Source organism: Panulirus ornatus, chromosome 14, assembly GCF_036320965.1.
Source record: "Panulirus ornatus isolate Po-2019 chromosome 14, ASM3632096v1, whole genome shotgun sequence".
Taxonomy (NCBI): Eukaryota; Metazoa; Arthropoda; class Malacostraca; order Decapoda; family Palinuridae; genus Panulirus; species Panulirus ornatus.
The window spans coordinates 62,887,235-62,907,233 of record NC_092237.1 but is presented as its reverse complement, the minus strand read 5'-3'; the positions used below and the strand labels follow the sequence as shown (position 1 = coordinate 62,907,233).

At 38.9% G+C, this 19,999-nt stretch overlaps 2 protein-coding genes across 7 annotated transcripts in view; one reads left to right on the top strand and one right to left on the bottom strand.

Moving 5' to 3' along the window:
• The window catches only part of IntS8 (integrator complex subunit 8), a 59,742-nt gene extending 42,554 nt beyond the window's left edge, over positions 1-17,188 (top strand). For all 4 annotated transcript variants that reach the window (XM_071670144.1, XM_071670146.1, XM_071670147.1 and 1 more), the window contains 6 exons: positions 807-890; positions 1,926-2,094; positions 4,186-4,267; positions 5,036-5,251; positions 10,216-10,398; positions 11,322-17,188. In XM_071670144.1, coding sequence (XP_071526245.1) covers positions 807-890; positions 1,926-2,094; positions 4,186-4,267; positions 5,036-5,251; positions 10,216-10,398; positions 11,322-11,438 — 851 coding nt within the window. In that variant the 3' untranslated portion in view covers positions 11,439-17,188. The remainder of the gene's footprint in view (positions 1-806; positions 891-1,925; positions 2,095-4,185; positions 4,268-5,035; positions 5,252-10,215; positions 10,399-11,321) is intronic.
• Positions 15,627-19,999, bottom strand: part of LOC139753504 (organic cation transporter protein-like) — a 42,249-nt gene continuing 37,876 nt past the window's right edge. For all 3 annotated transcript variants that reach the window (XM_071670148.1, XM_071670149.1, XM_071670150.1), the window contains 2 exons: positions 18,509-18,693; positions 15,627-15,869 (listed from right to left, as the gene is read on the bottom strand). In XM_071670148.1, coding sequence (XP_071526249.1) covers positions 15,627-15,869; positions 18,509-18,693 — 428 coding nt within the window. The remainder of the gene's footprint in view (positions 15,870-18,508; positions 18,694-19,999) is intronic.

The following is a 19,999-nucleotide window of genomic DNA, read 5'->3' as shown; positions in this document are numbered from 1 at the left end:
ATTTGCTTTCCTAAGTATTTCTCACATACATTCTTCACATACTATCCCAGTTATTCCTCAGGCATACAAACCCAACATGTCCAGTTCTCCGTCTCAGAAAGAATCTGTAATTTCCAACTACTAATGCACTTCATTAATCCTTTTACTCATCATTTACCTTAGTGTTCATTTCCCTGAAGTAGACCAGACATGCTGCTTTTGTCCAAAGCCTTGTAAACCTTTTAAAGAAAATATTCACCAGGCTGGAGTTCCCAGCCCCAACCCTGGAGTCAAGCATAATGGATGGTACATGCACTTCCTTGAAGTAATCTTTCTTCCCCTTCTACCATTCAACCTTTCCATTGTACTGTTATCTACTTGTATGCTCTTAGTCGACCATACATTCTGTATGATGAAACTAGTCTAAAAGGATTTCATGCACGCATGTTCCTGGGTTCTGCATGCAAATGGTAACTCTGAGAGAAAAATTTTACCAGCAGCCCTGAGAAGAGTACAGTCTCATTGTGGACTTCTCCCCCCTCAGAGGAGGAGCCCTGACTGCTCCCACATGTAGTTGAGTCTTGTATCTGCAGGAGCCCCCCTGAAATGCTTCCTGGGCATATACATATATGATATGTGTTACTGAGAAATGCTAAGAGCCCCAAACCAGCCATACATTTTCAAACTTCATATTTCTGAGTCATATAAGAGGCAGCATAATGTGCACTCACTTGTATTAAGAACTTCATTGTACAGTATGTATTCTAAGGTTGATTAAAGTAAGGAAGTGAAGTGAAATTGTTAGTTTTTTCTCTTTTTTTCCTCAGTGGTTGGAATTTTGGCCAATAGTGTACAACACAAGCGATCCAGTTCTGGCCAGTCCACGCCAATTGAACGTCATCATGATTCAGGTAAATGTAAGATCTTTCTTGTTTTAGATTCCTCATCTATTAAGCAGTGGGCTTTATGTTTTGATTTTTGATATGTTTTGCTCTCTCAATAAACCTTCAGTTATTTTTGGACATAGAAAATCAGCATTCTAGTGTCAAGATGCTGACATCATAAATATTTTTGTGCTGTCTGCATTAACCATGTTCTCAATCATTTTGTCCGTCATCTACCACTCTTTTGCTATAAAAGTACTTCTTTATAATATATCCTTTTTAACAAGTTGCTTGCTCAATTTCATTTATGTACTGTGTCTGATCTATCCCTTCATCTTTTGAAAAACTATCCACTGTCCACATCATAGTAAGTTTGAAAAACTTGAAGGCTGTATTCATATCACCACTCACTCATCTTTCTTCCAGTGCGGGCAAATTTAAAATATTTAGCCTTTCTCCATAACCCTATCTGTCCATAACTCTGATACCTGCTTCCTTTGGAAACTCCCTCACAGGAGTGGCCATTGCAAAAGGGTCTCCATAACTGGTGAACTCTAATACTGCTTTTTAGTATTTGATGTCTTATCGTTAACATGCTACCAGCAGAGGGTAACTCTAGTGCAGTGTTTTCAGAGGCTCCCACCTAATGTTCCCACTAACTATTTCTACCTAATGTTTCTACCCAATGTTTCAACCTACCTTTTCTTCCTAATGCTGCTTCTACCAAACTTTTGGTGCATACTCTAGTTTTAGCCTATGAAAGATATTTCCTTGTACATGTGAACACATGTTATTTCATGATTGGGATTTATGGTCAGATTTGTTTTCATGTTCATTTTTCAACCTGTTATCAACCTAGAAATGACAAGTAAGCATCATTTCTCACGGGTTATCTCTCCATTTGGTGGGAATAGCATAGTAGATGTCAATCTTCCTCAACTTTCTTTTGTTTATTATGTATCAATGATGTGATTTTTTTTGTGAGGGTATATGTTTAATAATTTTGTTAGTGCTTTACAGTGATACAGTCTACAGTAATTTATTAAAATTTCCTTTAAACAGTTGTTATGAGCCGATCTGCGTTTCTGGATTTTCTGGAGAATTTATGTGAGCCAAGCTGCCTCTCCATCATCATTTCTCTCCTTGGCCATGTCCTCAACCTTCTTAACCAAGAACCAAGTAATGAAGTCCACATTGATCATCTTGCTATGTGGCCTCCATCTGTTAACGTGTATGTGATTCCATACTTTGGTATCATTATATATCTTTATGCTTTTGTTGATATGTATGAGACAGAAGGTCTTCATATGTTTATGTCAGATAGAATGTTTCCTGATTTAACAAGAATGTGGCCTTTGTTGTCTTTTCCTAACACTACCTCCCGCATTCACGGGGGGAGGGGGGTGCTATTTTATGTGTGATGGGGTGGTGACAGGAATGGATGAAGGCAGCAAGTATGAATATGTACATGTGTATATATGTATATGTCTGTGTATGTATATGTATGTATACATTAAAATATGTAAATATGTAAAATTTAAACTTGTGTATGTATATATATATATATTTTTATTTTTTTATTTTGCTTTGTCGCTGTCTCCCATGTTTGCGAGGTAGCGCAAGGAAACAGACGAAAGAAATGGCCCAACCCACCTCCATACACATGTATATACATACACGTCCACACACGCAAATATACATACCTACACAGCTTTCCATGGTTTACCCCAGACGCTTCACATGCCCTGATTCAATCCACTGACAGCACGTCAACCCCGGTATACCACATCAATCCAATTCACTCTATTCCTTGCCCTCCTTTCACCCTCCTGCATGTTCAGGCCCCGATCACACAAAATCTTTTTCACTCCATCTTTCCACCTCCAATTTGGTCTCCCACTTCTCCTCGTTCCCTCCACCTCCGACACATATATCCTCTTGGTCAATCTTTCCTCACTCATTCTCTCCATGTGCCCAGACCATTTCAAAACACCCTCTTCTGCTCTCTCAACCATGCTCTTTTTATTTCCACACATCTCTCTTACCCTTACGTTACTTACTCGATCAAACCACCTCACACCACACATTGTCCTCAAACATCTCATTTCCAGCACATCCACCCTCCTGCGCACAACTCTATCCATAGCCCACGCCTCGCAACCATACAACATTGTTGGAACCACTATTCCTTCAAACATACCCATTTTTGCTTTCCGAGATAATGTTCTCGACTTCCACACATTCTTCAAGGCTCCCAGGATTTTCACCCCCTCCCCCACCCTATGATCCACTTCCGCTTCCATGGTTTCATCCGCTGCCAGATCCACTCCCAGATATCTAAAACACTTTACTTCCTCCAGTTTTTCTCCATTCAAACTTATCTCCCAATTGACTTGACCCTCAACCCTACTGTACCTAACAACCTTGCTCTTATTCACATTTACTCTTAACTTTCTTCTTTCACACACTTTACCAAACTCAGTCACCAGCTTCTGCAGTTTCTCACATGAATCAGCCACCAGCGCTGTATCATCAGCGAACAACAACTGACTCACTTCCCAAGCTCTCTCATCCACAACAGACTTCATACTTGCCCCTCTTTCCAAAACTCTTGCATTCACCTTCCTAACAACCCCATCCATAAACAAATTAAACAACCATATAGACATCACACAATGAGTTTGCTTGGCCATAGCTATCCTTTAGAGTTAGGTACCCCAGCTTTGCAAAGTAAATTCTCCCAAAAGGTGCATGTGTTCATGATTTTAAGCATTGTATCTGTGACTGCATATAAGATATGCAAATCTATCTTTATGTATGACCTGTGAAAGGATCGAACTATGGAAGTATGTTTATGAAGTTCAGTAGTAATGGGAGATAACTGACTTTGAGCAACATATTGTAGAGCACAGTTCAGTGTAGCATATTGGTTATATGTTGTGGGTTTGTTTGAGCAAACTGCAAGGCTATGTTTGCTTCATCTTCACCATATTTAATGGGGAAAGAGTTTAAGGTGATAGATTTACAGTAAATATAGTGTCATTTTTTTAACTGGACAAAATTGCTCGTGAATGTCAGAACATCAACCCCATAAATTTCATTATTGATATAATAAAAGTATTGACCCGAAACCAACTATCAGTTTTGGATGCAAACATTCTGATCTTTATGCATGATTATGCGTTTGTGTTGTTCTTGTTTTCTTCAACTTATCCTCTTTGTATATGTGTTTATTATTGCACAGATTTGATGAATTTAATGTTACTGTAACTTAACATTGATAACTGAAGCTTTTTTTTTAACAAATATTTCTCTTATGTAGGACTGTTTCAATGGAGATGGTGAGAGAGACACTGACTTGGGTAGTAGATCATGCCACCAGATTATATCCAACAGCAACACATGTAAGTCTTATTACTTTTTTAGTGTTTGCTTTGATATTAATTATTCATTTTGCAGGCACAGGACCTCTTTTTTAGGATTCCTGGAGCTTTAATATCTAATACATATAGAAACAGGGTAAAATGGATTCCTTTAGGATAAAATGTTCCCTGACAGTACTATACTCATTTCACCTAATGACTGTTAGATACACACACATGCCATTCAACACACCCTCATCAGTTCCCTCAGTATTACTCATTTCATTACCACACCATCTCTTACCATAAGTTAATCAACCCACCTCACACCGTATATTGTCCTAAACAGTTAGTTTCCAATACATTCACCCTCCCCATTACCATTTAATATGCCCATTTAACCCCAACTAACTTCTCTCCCTCCACTGCAAAACCTAATAACCTTGCTTCTGTTCACATTTACTCATAACTCTCTTGTTTCACAAACTCTCCCAAACTGTGATGCCAACTTCTGTTGTGCCTCATTTGAATCTGCTACTAACAATAGACCTTTAAAATGAATTCTTGGTACTGTTCCTAAATATAAGACCAATTTTACCAGTTAGTTGCCTTCATCTTGTGTGTGTGTGTGTGTGTGTGTGTGTGACTGTAGCAAAGGAGAGAAAAAAGGATTATGTAAGGAGATATACGTATTTGGATTTCTGTATGCAATATATTACATGGATAAACATTGTATATGGAAGGGGATTGTATGAAGTACTGCATGGTTTTGTTACCATTGTCCTAACATGTTACATTTTTTCCCAACAGACAAGTGCAGCCCTGTGTACTTCCTGGCATTTGTCTCAGGCAGACCTTGCTTATATGAGTGATCAGTACCATAAAGCCTTAGCTGGTTATCTGACTGCTGTGTTTGTTGCCACTGATTTCCTCAGAAATGACAACGGAGTTGATCAGTCTGTATTAACTGACAGTATTATCAGAAGAATGATCCGATGCTGCATGAACCTCAACTGTTATACGCAGGTTAGTTAGTATCAGGGACAAGATAAACACAAAAGAAAATTTTTTATTTCATGTTTTTTCTTCATTTCATAAGCTGTATTGATTTTGTAAGTAAAACTGTAATATGTGATATATCAGTTATAGGATTATCTGGAGAAAAATGCACCATAGTTGAATTGTTCTTTTCGTTAATGATTAGGTATCTTAATTCACCACTAAACAATAAAGCAACAAGTGAGATAATTGATATCAAGGAGGGCATACATATTGACCACTAATTCAGGCACCTTCACTTATCATATAATTTTTGATTCTATAGATATGTTCTACACTGTATTTACAAACACATGTGCATTTATAGACACAATGTAGAATATATGTATTTATTTATTTATTTATTTATTATACTTGACTCCTGTCTCTTGCATTAGTGAGGTAGCGCAAGGAAACAGACAAGGAATGATCCAACCCACCCAAATACACATGCATTTTCTTTTCTTTCTTTTTCTTTCTATCCCTGGGGATAGGGGAGAAAGAATACTTTTACATATATATATATATATATATATATATATATATATATATATATATATATATATATATATATATATATATATATATTTTTTTTTTTTTTTTTTTTTTTTTTTTTCTGTCTCCCGCGTTTGCAAGGTAGCGCAAGGAAACAGACAAAAGAAATGGCCCAACCCACCCCCATACACATGTATATACATACGTCCACACACGCAAATATACATACCTACACAGCTTTCCATGGTTTACCACAGACGCTTCACATGCCTTGATTCAATCCACTGACAGCACGTCAACCCCGGTATACCACATCGCTCCAATTCACTCTATTCCTTGCCCTCCTTTCACCCTCCTGCATGTTCAGGCCCCGATCACACAAAATCTTTTTCACTCCATCTTTCCACCTCCAATTTGGTCTCCCTCTTCTCCTCGTTCCCTCCACCTCCGACACATATATCCTCTTGGTCAATCTTTCCTCACTCATTCTCTCCATGTGCCCAAACCATTTCAAAACACCCTCTTCTGCTCTCTCAACCACGCTCTTTTTATTTCCGCACATCTCTCTTACCCTTACGTTACTTACTCGATCAAACCACCTCACACCACACATTGTCCTCAAACATCTCATTTCCAGCACATCCATCCTCCTGCGCACAGCTCTATCCATAGCCCACGCCTCGCAACCATACAACATTGTTGGAACCACTATTCCTTCAAACATACCCATTTTTGCTTTCCGAGATAATGTTCCCGACTTCCACACATTCTTCAAGGCTCCTAGGATTTTCGCCCCCTCCCCCACCCTATGATCCACTTCCGCTTCCATGGTTCCATCCGCTGCCAGATCCACTCCCAGATATCTAAAACACTTTAGTTCCTCCAGTTTTTCTCCATTCAAACTTACCTCCCAATTGACTTGACCCTCAACCCTACTTTACCTAATAACCTTGCTCTTATTCACATTTACTCTTAACTTTCTTCTATCACACACTTTACCAAACTCAGTCACCAGCTTCTGCAGTTTCTCACATGAATCAGCCACCAGCGCTGTATCATCAGCGAACAACAACTGACTCACTTCCCAAGCTCTCTCATCCCCAACAGACTTCATACTTGCCCCTCTTTCCAAAACTCTTGCATTCACCTCCCTAACAACCCCATCCATAAAAAAATTAAACACACCATGGAGACATCACACACCCCTGCCGCAAACCTACATTCACTGAGAACCAATCACTTTCCTCTCTTCCTATATATATATATATATATATAGGTGAATGTAGGTTTGCGGCAGGGGTGTGTGATGTCTCCATGGTTGTTTAATTTGTTTATGGATGGGGTTGTTAGGGAGGTAAATGCAAGAGTCTTGGAAAGAGGGGCAAGTATGAAGTCTGTTGGGGATGAGAGAGCTTGAGAAGTGAGTCAGTTGTTGTTCGCTGATGATACAGCGCTGGTGGCGGATTCATGTGAGAAACTGCAGAAGCTGGTGACGGAGTTTGGTAAAGTGTGTGGAAGAAGAAAGTTAAGAGTAAATGTGAATAAGAGCAAGGTTATTAGGTACAGTAGGGTTGAGGGTCAAGTCAATTGGGAGGTGAGTTTGAATGGAGAAAAACTGGAGGAAGTGAAGTGTTTTAGATATCTGGGAGTGGATCTGTCAGCGGATGGAACCATGGAAGCGGAAGTGGATCATAGGGTGGGGGAGGGGGCGAAAATTTTGGGAGCCTTGAAAAACGTGTGGAAGTCGAGAACATTATCTCGGAAAGCAAAAATGGGTATGTTTGAAGGAATAGTGATTCCAACAATGTTGTATGGTTGCGAGGCGTGGGCTATGGATAGAGTTGTGCGCAGGAGGATGGATGTGCTGGAAATGAGATGTTTGAGGACAATGTGTGGTGTGAGGTGGTTTGATCGAGTAAGTAACGTAAGGGTAAGAGAGATGTGTGGAAATAAAAAGAGCGTGGTTGAGAGAGCAGAAGAGGGTGTTTTGAAATGGTTTGGGCACATGGAGAGAATGAGTGAGGAAAGATTGACCAAGAGGATATATGTGTCGGAGGTGGAGGGAACGAGGAGAAGAGGGAGACCAAATTGGAGGTGGAAAGATGGAGTGAAAAGGATTTTGTGTGATCGGGGCCTGAACATGCAGGAGGGTGAAAGGAGGGCAAGGAATAGAGTGAATTGGAGCGATGTGGTATACAGGGGTTGACGTGCTGTCGGTGGATTGAATCAAGGCATGTGAAGCGTCCGGGGTAAACCATGGAAAGCTGTGTAGGTATGTATATTTGCGTGTGTGGACGTGTGTATGTACATGTGTATGGGGGGGTTGGGCCATTTCTTTCGTCTGTTTCCTTGCGCTACCTCGCAACCGCGGGAGACAGCGACGAGGTATAAAAAAAAAAAAAAAAAAAAAATATATATATATATATATATATATATATATATATATATATATCTTTCTTTTCTTTCTTTTAAACTATTCGCCATTTCCCGCATTAGCGAGGTAGCATTAAGAGCAGAGGACTGGGCCTTTTTTGGAATATCCTCACCTAGCCCCCTCTGTTCCTTCTTTTGGAATATTAAAAAAAAAATGAGAGGGGAGGATTTCCAGCCCCCCGCTCCCTCCCCTTTTAGTCGCCTTCTACGACACGCAGGGAATACGTGGGAAGTATTCTTAATCCCCTATCCCCAGGGATAATATATATATATATATATATATATACATAGGTCATGTAATAAAGCATTATTACATGACAGCTAGAGACTGAGTGTGAACGAATGGGGCCTTTGTTGTCTTTTCCTAGCGCTACCTCGCACACATGAGGGGGGGAGGGGGTTGTTATTCCATGTTTGGCAAGGTGGCAATGGGAATAAATAAAGGCAAACAGTATGAATTATGTACATGTGTATATATGTATATGTCTGTGTGTGTATATATATGTATACATTGAGATGTAGAGGTATGTATATTTGCGTGTGTGGATGTGTATGTATATACATGTGTATGTGGATGGGTTGGGCCATTCTTTCGTCTGTTTCCTTGCACTACCTCGCTAACCCGTGAGACAGCGACAAAGCAAAATAAATAAATACAGAGGTACATTTACATATACAGCATACACATGTGCTTATTCACACTTGCTTGCCTTCATCCATTCCCCATGCCACCACACCTCACAGGAAACAGCATCACTACCACCTGCATTAGCAAGGTAGCATCAGGAAACAGATGACAAAATGGCCACATATGCTCACATTCATACACAATAGGGGAGGAAGAATACAGCCTGCGTATCCCTTGCGTCTCATAAAAGGTGACCAAGAGGGGTGGGAGTGGATGGCTGAAGATCTTCCCTTCTTGTATTACTTTCCAAAAGAAGGAATGGAACAAAGAGTGAAGTGAGGAATTTTCCCTCTAAGGCTCTGCCATCTGCTCTTAACACTACCTCACTCATATGGGAAATGACAAGCTTGTATTAAAAAAAATAGATGCAGTATCAGACTCTGTTTACAAGTGTTTATACCATGATGTGGTTTGTGGGAAGACTTGTTGTGAGTGGTGCTGTACCTGAAAGTTATTCTTTTTAAGCCCTCCTCCTTCTTACAGGTATGCCAACATTGTTCATGAGACAGACCACTGAAGGAGAGAAATGTACTTTTTGAACACTAAAAATTCTTTTACTCTGAGGCAGTGTCCTGTAAACAATTTTCTGCTTTTCCTTTCCTGCCATTTCTTCCCCTCTCTTTTTGATAAACCTTACTCTTTACTGGCAATGCCTGATTTTGCCTTAATGCCCACTACCTACAAATTCTGGGCTATTAGTTGGGTTAATCACCAGAAACAAGTGTATTAATAATGTCATGATGATGTCAATCTCTGGTTAGTCAAAGGCAGGCCAAATTGCAATAGATATAGCTAGCTAGCACTACCCTTTTTTTTGTGATGGCCATGTTAGAAAATCCTAACCCTTCCGATAAGAAATATCTCATTGTTCATGGTACACTGTGCTTCAGAAGAAAAACTTCTCCCAATCTGCAAAACTTAGTGTACTGCAATTAGTATTTAGATGATGTTAGCTGTATTTGCACTGCATAGCTAGCTGCTCATAGCATTTCTGAAGTTTCTTTCCAAGAATATTTAAGGCATAACTTAGTCATCGGGCAGTATGTTTATGAGGAAAGGAACAGCATGAGAGGATTAAGTGAGAAAGGGGGTAACATAATTCCAGTACACTATTATAATAGGCTGAGGACAGCATAATGTAGGTGTTTTATCAAGTGATATATTGTTTTACTAACTGTAGTATAGTTTGTATAGTTTCTAGTACATTCCTTTCTGTGCTTTGAACCTTGATCTGTGACTTACATGAAAATACTTTAATGTACAGATGAATTTCTTTATCCTTTTTACTTTCTCCCTCATAATTTTGCACTTCAGTTTAACCCTCTTTTTACCACAGGCAGCCATCTTGTGCCAGTTCTTAGAGAGCATTGACTATAGTACAGCCTTACGATGTCTGCAAGAGAGAAATTGTGTAGATGCTATGGATGCCTATTATTGTTGCCTGTGGGATGTGTCACTCATCGAGTTCATCATCAACATGCATCAGAAACGCGGCGAGGTGCAGCGCAGAGATAAGGCTGTCAGTCTCACCTTTCACTCGTTTTTTTTATAAATCTTATGTTTTTATGGATACTATAATGTTTAATATGCATATCATTGGCTGAGTTTTGTATAAATCTTGTTTTTATAGAAATTTAAATTTTTATCATGCATATCAGTGGCTGTTGTTATCTCACCATATCCACCTACTAATGTAGAATACCTTTTTCCTAGCCCTGGGCAGTCAACCCTACTAGATTTAGAGAGTATTTGGTTACAGGGGGTTAACCCATCATTACACATGCAAAAGTAGTTTGCATTCACATGGATTTCACACTCTTTGAGAAGTTCATTATAATATTGGTGAGATCAGGTATTCATTAACAGAGACCCCACAGCCATACAGCAACTCATCCAGAACTATGCCATCATTAGCATGTTGGTAAGGTTATTAGAGCTCTGTATGCAGGTGACCAGTGTTTTTGCTGATGAGTGGGAGAGCATTTCTTTACTCAAGACAAGAGCTCTTTGAGCATCCATTAATTTTCTTTTCCCTTCTGTTTTCTTTTGAAAAACATTTCATAAGCCTGAACAGCAACAAGTTTAAGGCACAGGCTCTAGAGGTTAGTGAAAGATAAGTTTTAATGGCTGCACTGATGACTTCATAGACTTGAAATGTATGCTTTATGGTTATTGGGTCTGTGAAAGGACATTAGATGGTCGAATAGATATGATAATGGTCAAGTGTGAAAATTAGGTAAATATACCATCTTGGGAGATAAGATGGTGTTTTAGCCTGCCTGATTGCATTTTTTTTCTAGGGTTCTTATAAGCTTTACCTCAACAAGATAAATAGCTTTTCAAAGTTAAAACCAACATTTAGACCAGGATCCCATTGGCATTATTATGGAACACTTCCTTCTCTGTTTTCTTCACTCTGATTTCCTTTTACTTTGTTTCTAGATGAAAATGATGGGACTCCTTGAAGTGAACTCCAATAACAATGATGAGATCCAGAGAGAAGCAGCCAAGGTCCGCAAGCACAGGTTCCTCCGTTCCATGGCAAAACAGTATTTATAACAAGCACCATAAAAGATTACATTAAAGTAACACCTCTTATGAACACAGATTATATGTACTAAATTGTATATATAACAAGCAGTGAGACATCGCAAAGAGATTTTCATTTCAATGAACAGATAAAATTGAGAGGCTTTTTCATTCACTGTTACCTGTATATGATAGGTCAGATGGTAGATATTATGTGATGATTACCTTATGATGATGGAAAGTATGATTGATGGATATATAACGTATAATTATCTTACAAGGTCTTTTACACATTAACCTATCCATTGATTTACACAAGAATGTTGGTATTACAAGAAGGTACATAAAAAGGTAATGTCTTGTTAGCAATACATATGCTCCACCAATTTTTGAGTATCTTTTACATTAATCTCTTGTCATCACCTCTGATTTCCTCATTCCCTAGTGTTTATTCTATATTTACAGACAGTAAGAAATGCTTTTTAGGTCTAGTCTTCATTTCCCCTCCAGTTTCTAATAAGTGGTACATTTACATCATGGTTATTAATCTTAAGCTTTTTAATATGTATACCCCCACTGTAGGACTGCAAAAAGAAAGAAAATTCCATGCTCTATCAGAGTTACTTTTCTAAAACATCTAATATCATGAGACAATATGGTAGATATGTATTCTTGTGTGTGACAAGGCTCACAAATGAATGTTTTTTTTTTTTTGTTTTAATCAAGGTAATTGCTATGACCAGCTCTACCAGCTGTAAACTGCATCCCTTGTCAAATGATGCTATATGTATATACATACTGTACTACACCAGTGCTATAATTTCATTACACTCATATGTAATTTCAATACTCAATAATGGTATTTCTCCTTTTACAAATGACTGATGTTTTGGCATTTCCCACACAAATATCTATATCTGCATCATTACCTTGCTAATGCACTAAACAACCATCAAGTATGAAAAAATATTTACATATTGATGCACTTTACCCAATTATTTTAAGTAAATGCTCAAAACATGGATCGTGAGACATCTAATTCCTCATTATAAGTGATTTCATTTATCCCTGGGGATAGGGGAGAAAGAATACTTCCCACGTATTCCCTGCGTGTCGTAGAAGGCGACTAAAAGGGGAGGGAGCGGGGGGGCTGGAAATCCTCCCCTCTCAATTTTTTTTAATTTTCCAAAAGAAGGAACAGAGAAGGGGGCCAGGTGAGGATATTCCCTCAGTGGCCCAGTTCTCTGTTCTTAATGCTACCTCGCTAACGCGGGAAATGGCGAATAGTTTGAAAAAAAAAAAAAAAAAACAATAAATATCATATCCACTGAATCATTACCAATATTTATATTTATTTATTATACTTTGTCGCTGTCTCCTGCATTAGCGAGGTAGCGCTAGGAAACAGACGAAAGAATGGCCCAACCCACCCACATACACATGTACATACATACACGTCCACACATGCACATATAATACCTATGCATTTCAAATTATACATATATATACATACACAGACATATACATGTATATACATAGACATATACATATATACACATACATAATTCATACTTGCTGCCTTTATTCATTCCCGTCGCCACCCCGCCACATGAAATGACAACCCCCTCCCCCCGCATGCACACAAGGTAGTGCTAGGAAAAGACAACAAAGGCCACATTCATTCACACTCAGTCTCTAGCTGTCATGTATATTGCACCAAAACCACAGCTCCCTTTCCACATCCAGGCCCCACAAAACTCTCCATGGTTTACTCCAGACGCTTCACATGCCCTGGTTCAATCCATTGACAGCACATCGACCCCAGTATACCACACTGTTCCAGTTCACTCTATTCCTTGCATGCCTTTCACCCTCCTGCATGTTCAGGCCCCGATCGCTCAAAATCTTTATCACTCCCTCTTTCCACCTCCAATTTGGTCTCCCACATCTCGTTCCCTCCACCTCTGACACATATATCCTCTTAGTCAATCTTTCCTCACTCATTCTCTCCATGTTACCAAACCATTTCAAAACACCCTCTTTTGCTCTCTCTCCCACACTCTTTTTATTACCACACATCTCTCTTACCCTTTCATTACTTACTCAATCAAACCACCTCACACCACATATTGTCCTCAAACATCTCATTTCCAACACATCCACCCTCCTCCACACAACTCTATCTATAGCCCATGCCTCACAACTATATAACATTGTTGGAACCACTATTCCTTCAAACATACCCATTTTTGCTTTCTGAGATAATGTTCTCACCTTCCACACATTTTTCAACGCTCCCAGAACTTTCGCCCCCTCCCCCACCCTGTGACTCACTTCCGCTTCCATGGTTCCATCTGCTGCCAAATCCACTCCCAGATATCTAAAACACTTCACTTCCTCCAGTTTTTCTCTATTCAAACTTACCTCCCAATTGACTTGTTCCCCAACCCTACTGTACCTAATAACCTTGCTCTTATTCACATTTACTCTCAGCTTTCTTCTTTCACACTTTACCAAACTCATTCACTAGCTAAATAATATAATCCAGCTTCTCAGAATTCTTGGTAACAGAATAAACACCTGTTTTTCCTCTATTGGCTCTGTCAAAAACAAATGGTGGCTGTATCAAACCATCTCCCCTCCTCACATTGGGACCAGGATCATTTTACTTCACTGCAGGTAATATCATACTCTTCTTCCTCTTGCTTTCATTTTCCACATCATAAACACTACATCCACTTGATTCATCATCACTCTCCTCTGAAATAGTTGGATCAAGCACATCTAATAAGTCCATGTGTTTTTTTATACAGCTCATGTGGAGCAAAGTTGTTATATCATACATTTCAGCTTTGTAATTGTTCTTGGCCATTCAAGTGAAAATTATATGGATTAATATATGGAAATACTCTTTGAGATGCCACTGAATGAATTCTGAATAATAAAAACTCCTCCAGCTGCACACAGACTATTCAAATATGAGATCCCACATGTGGGACACTTGTAGTCAACTAATGGAAGTGGAGCATCCCATATATGGGATATCAGCAGTCAGTGGGTGACAAGAAATGAAAGAATGCAGAGGTGATTCAGTAGCACATGTGTGAATTTGGTTATTCTCTGAAAATGGAAGGACAGTGTTAAAAGAAGAAAGAAGTTAGGAGATAGGGCTGACCCTGAGGAACAACTCTCTTGATGAGGAAGGGAGAGGTTGATCCATGTACAATTTTGGAAATGTACCAACCAAAGAGAAACTGGAAAGAAAAGAACAGAGTAAGGGAGGAAAGCCAAGAAAGGGAAACTTTGAGAATCCCTGTGGTATATCCTATTAAAGGTTTTCATAATAAGAAAGGATGACCAGGCATTTTTGATACAAGACGTCACTGGTGAGCCTTACCTCATGGAAACCATTTTAGTGAATACTGAGAAGACTGTGGGATTTGAGATGCTAATGGAATGAGACTAAAAGAAATTCAAAGACTAGAGGTAGAAAATTTATGGTTTTTAGGCAAAAGCAATACAGACGAGCAAGCACGGGAACAACTTCAGAGGCACACTCCTTTAAAACATGAAATGGAATACCATTAGCTTCACACACCTTACATGTGTCCAAAGAAAGAAGTATCTTTTAGATTTATGAGAGATCATAGGAAGAGGCATTGAATTAGTAAGAGATTAGTCCACAGTAATAATGTCAGAGTTGTCCATAGAAGAATTTATGAAAGCAAGAAAACAAAACCAATAGTTTTATATGCAGGAAAAAGTTATGAAATTGTTAGTATGGACTGGTAAGTGAAACATAAAAGCTGGCCTAGAAATCTTGAGCCAGAGGCCATCAGTATTTGATGGATAAGGCAAAGTGTTAGAATCACCCTGAATTTCATATTGTGAGTGGAAATGTGGATGTAGATCATTGTCATAGCAAAAAGTGGAAACAATTTTAGATAGTTGTTTCTTAGACAATAGTAAGATATATTAGGAAAATTACAAACCAGGTGATGTTCAACAGTGGAAGGAGGATTGGTAAAAAGACTGCAGATGGTGAAATCATAAAACATAAACAATCAGGTCAACCAGTATGAACACTGCTGTTACATACGGTCTCCAAGGTGACTGTAATTCTAACTTGATAGTTTATGGCTTAATTGTTTTGCAGGATACCCTGAGCTGGTGAAGTATATATTCTTTTTTTCATTTACAAAAGCTATTTAAGAACTATCACTTGGCTGATGATACTTGTGGTTGTTCCATTCTTGGAGTGTCGGACACAAAAGTGGCATTGGTGATGCCCTGATTTATGTTGTCCATGTCAATATCCTTCACTCCCTCATCTTTCTTTATGAAGTCATTGATCTCAGGCATATTAACGTGTCCAGTCTCAGGCAGTAGCAGTGTCAGTGCAGCAGCCACTAGGGACACCAACCCAAAGAGTGCCGATGGTGTCCACACAATGTATTCCCCCTGCAAGATACAGAATGGCCGTTAAAAAGATATACACATTAAGTCGGTTTGAAACAGAAGAACAGAGACTGTTTGATCAAAAGTATCCTTCATCACCATGGCCAGGATATACATCCCCATCCTATTCTTGCTCACTCTCACATACATGCTTCTTGACTCTTGTCCCCTACCTTGTCTTTTGTTTTGCCTTTTATCCCCTTTCTCTCATTCCTGTCATATGTACACACAAACAAACACGTACATCCTCATCTGTCACTTTCGAAAGAAGCTACTGCATTACTCTCACCACCAATGCCACTTGCCACCAGAGATCCCTTGCCCTATGTTGCAGTTAGGGACTGGACCATAAACACATCAAGCTCATTCAAGGCTGGTACAAACCACTATAAAAGCAGCCCAATTCCAACCATTGATAACATCAATAATCATTAGACTGCCACCCTAATGTTCTTGTAAAGACTGTTTAACTCCTCCATCCATTTTTCACTGCCTCAGCCTATATATTATATGTATTATCTCCTTTGGCTGCACTTAACAAACTGTTAAGTGTCACTGCAATTGTCTTTGAATGGATAATACAATTTTCAGTAGTTTAACAAAAATCTGTAATCTTATCTAATTCTGACTTGCTCTCTATTACTACATAGACAGTATTCTTTTTATTACATACTGTACACATTCCAAGCAACTTTGTGGTACCTAATGAATGTCCTCTTACATACTTTGCATTGACAAATGATGTTGAAATTTGCACTTTTGGAAAAGTAACAAAACCATCTGGTCATAATGTACATCTTTCTCCGAAAATACAATCAGAAATAGAAAACATATACTGGTAACATGTTCAGTAGTTCAAATGTTCACAATGCAACTATTCAGCAATGCAAGTCCAGTTTACAGGTCAGCTGTTTTTCTTGTGAGTTGCCTTAAGACCATCCCTCTTCAAGCATCAATAGCAATCAACCATCATATGGCCATTCAGCCCTGGTAACATCTCTACATTTCAGAAATGCTGTTTGAAACCTCTTACCCTGTTCTTACTAAAGGCACACAGGTTTTTGGTAAGCCATTTACATGTGAATCTATGAAGAGTAATTTCAAGCTTATGTTACCTCCTACAATGTTGTACTTTTTAACAATCTTGTTATCTATCTTTATATATTAGAATACTCCTTATAGGTTTATATGCATGCCAAGCTCTTTTTCATCAGTTCAAATGCTTTTCAACAGGAAGGAATATATTTGTGAATAGATGATGATGTCTTCTTTGAGTCTTGCATGACTAATTTTTGGGTAACTAAATAAAGATATTGGAATCACTGGCCTTTTTTTATGCCTTACATAGGATCTTTACTTCAAGTTTAAAGTAAGACAGTGGCAGAAGGACTATATTCACCTGAACAAGTGGATGTGCCTTAATGTCGAGTAGGAGAATTCTTTCTGAGCACAATTTTTCTTACACAGTGTTGGCTCCTAGCTGAGCTATCACATGATTTTAAAAAAATCACAGTTCAGTATAGGTATTTTGTAAACCCTTATCTGTCCCAAGAGAAGGTTAACGAGTTTTTGGTCACCAAAAGACCTACCAGGTAGGTATTAGTTGGCAGGCAACCACTGACCAGGGAGGTATATTACCAATACTACCCACCTGGGTAGCAAGAGGGCTGGTGATGGCTGCATAGTGAGCCAGCACTTCAGTGACTATCAAGTTACACTCCTCTGATCCAGAGTGCTGTGTTTTCTTTCTGCCTCACCCATACATAGACTGCTGGTATTCTATCCACAAACATGCATTCTCTCCTTGTTATGCATAGCACTTGGCACCACTTAACTTACATGACTCATTCTTTGTATCTCTAGATTTTCCTGCAGTGAGCACTGTGATAGCTCTGCCTTTTGACAAAATGGTAGGAGCAATAGAAAGAGGTAGTACAAACATTAGATGAGTATTAGGTAGAAGTTGTATGTTGGAACATAGGAAGAAGTAGTTGGAAGGAATATATGGTAAAAGCCTCCAAAAACATTGCACTAGAGTTGCCCTCTGCCAGCAGCCTGTTAGGGTGAGGCACTAAAAGGCTAAGATGTAGCACTGGAGTTCATTAGTTATGAAGACTATTTTGCTCCCCCCCCCCCCCCCCCCTTCCTATTAAGGGAGTTCCTGAAGGGAGTAGGCATCAAGGATATACATGAATAGATAGAGAGAAAAGGAAGCCATTTTTGGTCACTTTAGTTAAGAATGTCCAGAAGAGTTATGAGATTCTCAAAGATTCAGGTGAAATATATGGTTTAAGGGGAAAGAGGTGCAGCAATGTTTATTTTAAACTTTAATCAGAAGAATCGATGAAAGTCACATTCACCCAGGTCATTTTCTTGCCATTGCATTTATAAGACCTGATGCACTGTAATGATATAACAGAGATTCATCTTTTGAGGAGAATTCTGTGTTTGCTTATGTTTATCAAGGTAAGTACTTTTAGTGACAGTGGTAATCAGAAAGAGAAAGAGAGAAATCATCCCTTTAGGCAAGGATGATGATTTAGAAAATGCATCAAATAAATAGTTCCACATTTACTCAAATCAGCATTTTTTTCTTAATACCATGCAGCTCTCACCAGAGCTCACAGGAAATGACCACTTACCAAGATGTCATTGATGTATGGGGAGCAGATGCTACCCAACTTGGCAAAAATGTTGGCCTCACCCATTGCCAGGGACCGGTACTCAGTTGGGTACAGCTCAGTTGCAAATATCCATACAAGTTCAAAGGCTGCTGTCACCGCTATCTTGCCAGTCTGAGCCAAGAACACCACAATGCCCTTGGTCCCTGTCATATAACATAGGACAACTCAAAGAAATGATGAAAATAGCAAGAGACACTGAAATATTAAAAAAAATTGTAGTACAAATGAATCAATAACAATAACAAGATATAAAAATATAAAACAAAAGTGAAAAAGATATCAACAACCATTATTTCATTTGCAAATAAAAAAAATTTAAATGCCTGTCTTATCCACAAGCGACAAGTAGCTTTATAGAATTCAGTCTGGAACAAAAGTAACCAGTATTTCTGACTACTTTGGCATTTTAATGCAAGGGATCAAATCTGGTGCCAGGGGATCTGAAAACAAGGATAGGTGATGCAGCCATGGGGCCCCTGATGTAAATGAGAATGGGGAAAAGCCTGCTGAGCAGAGCCGAAACATGATTGGTGATCAGGAAATCGGTAAGGAAAGATAAATACATATACATGGGTGGGGAGGAGATCATTGAGCATCAATGAATTATTTGCTAACTCAGTAAAGTGCAAGGGAGAGGATTTTTGCATGTGAACAAAGGAGGAGTTTTTGATGGAATGTCTAATAATTTCTTGACAAAGGAAACTGTGAAGTTGATGGTGAGTTTACAAGAGCAGGATATAACATTACATGTGAAAATGAGCAAGCCTGGAAAGTACCCTGTGTTCAGAGATATCTGGAGAGATTGAGGAAGGGCACAGAGTGAGAGTAAATGAAAGAAAAGAAGTAAAAGATATTTAGGGAAGTAGTGTTTACGGTTACAGATGAAATTTGTAATGTATGGAACATGGGAGGTGAATGTGTGAGAGGAGATGGTGAGTGGTGAACCAGAAAAGGAGTGTGTACAGATGGTGTTTTGAAAGAAGAGGTACAAGAGAAAGAAGTGGGAGATCAAGAGCTCTAGAGCAAAGAAGAAACAGGGAAAGAATAAGATTTTTGGGTAGGTAAATACTGTGAGAAACCAAAGTGAGGTGACAGTTAGGAAAATGGATGGAGAAGTAGTCGCAGATATGAAAAAGGAGTTGAAGAGAATGATTCAAAGGAGGACTGAATGATGATAGGGTGGTAATTTTACAGTGTCTGGGATAAAGTGATATCCGGAGTGAAAGAATCATAATGAAAGGGGTGGTGAAAATAGAGGAGGTAGAATGAACCTTTTACAAGGTAAAATGTGATCAGTTAAGAAGTACAAGGTAAAATGTGATCTGTTAAGAAGGTGCAGGGTACAGAAGTGAATGAGAAGGTGGTATTGTGTAAAGAGTAACAGAATAAGGAGCAGCAAAGTGGTTCTAGGTGAGAGAGAAGGTGTGTACACCAGTTGTTTTCCTTGGT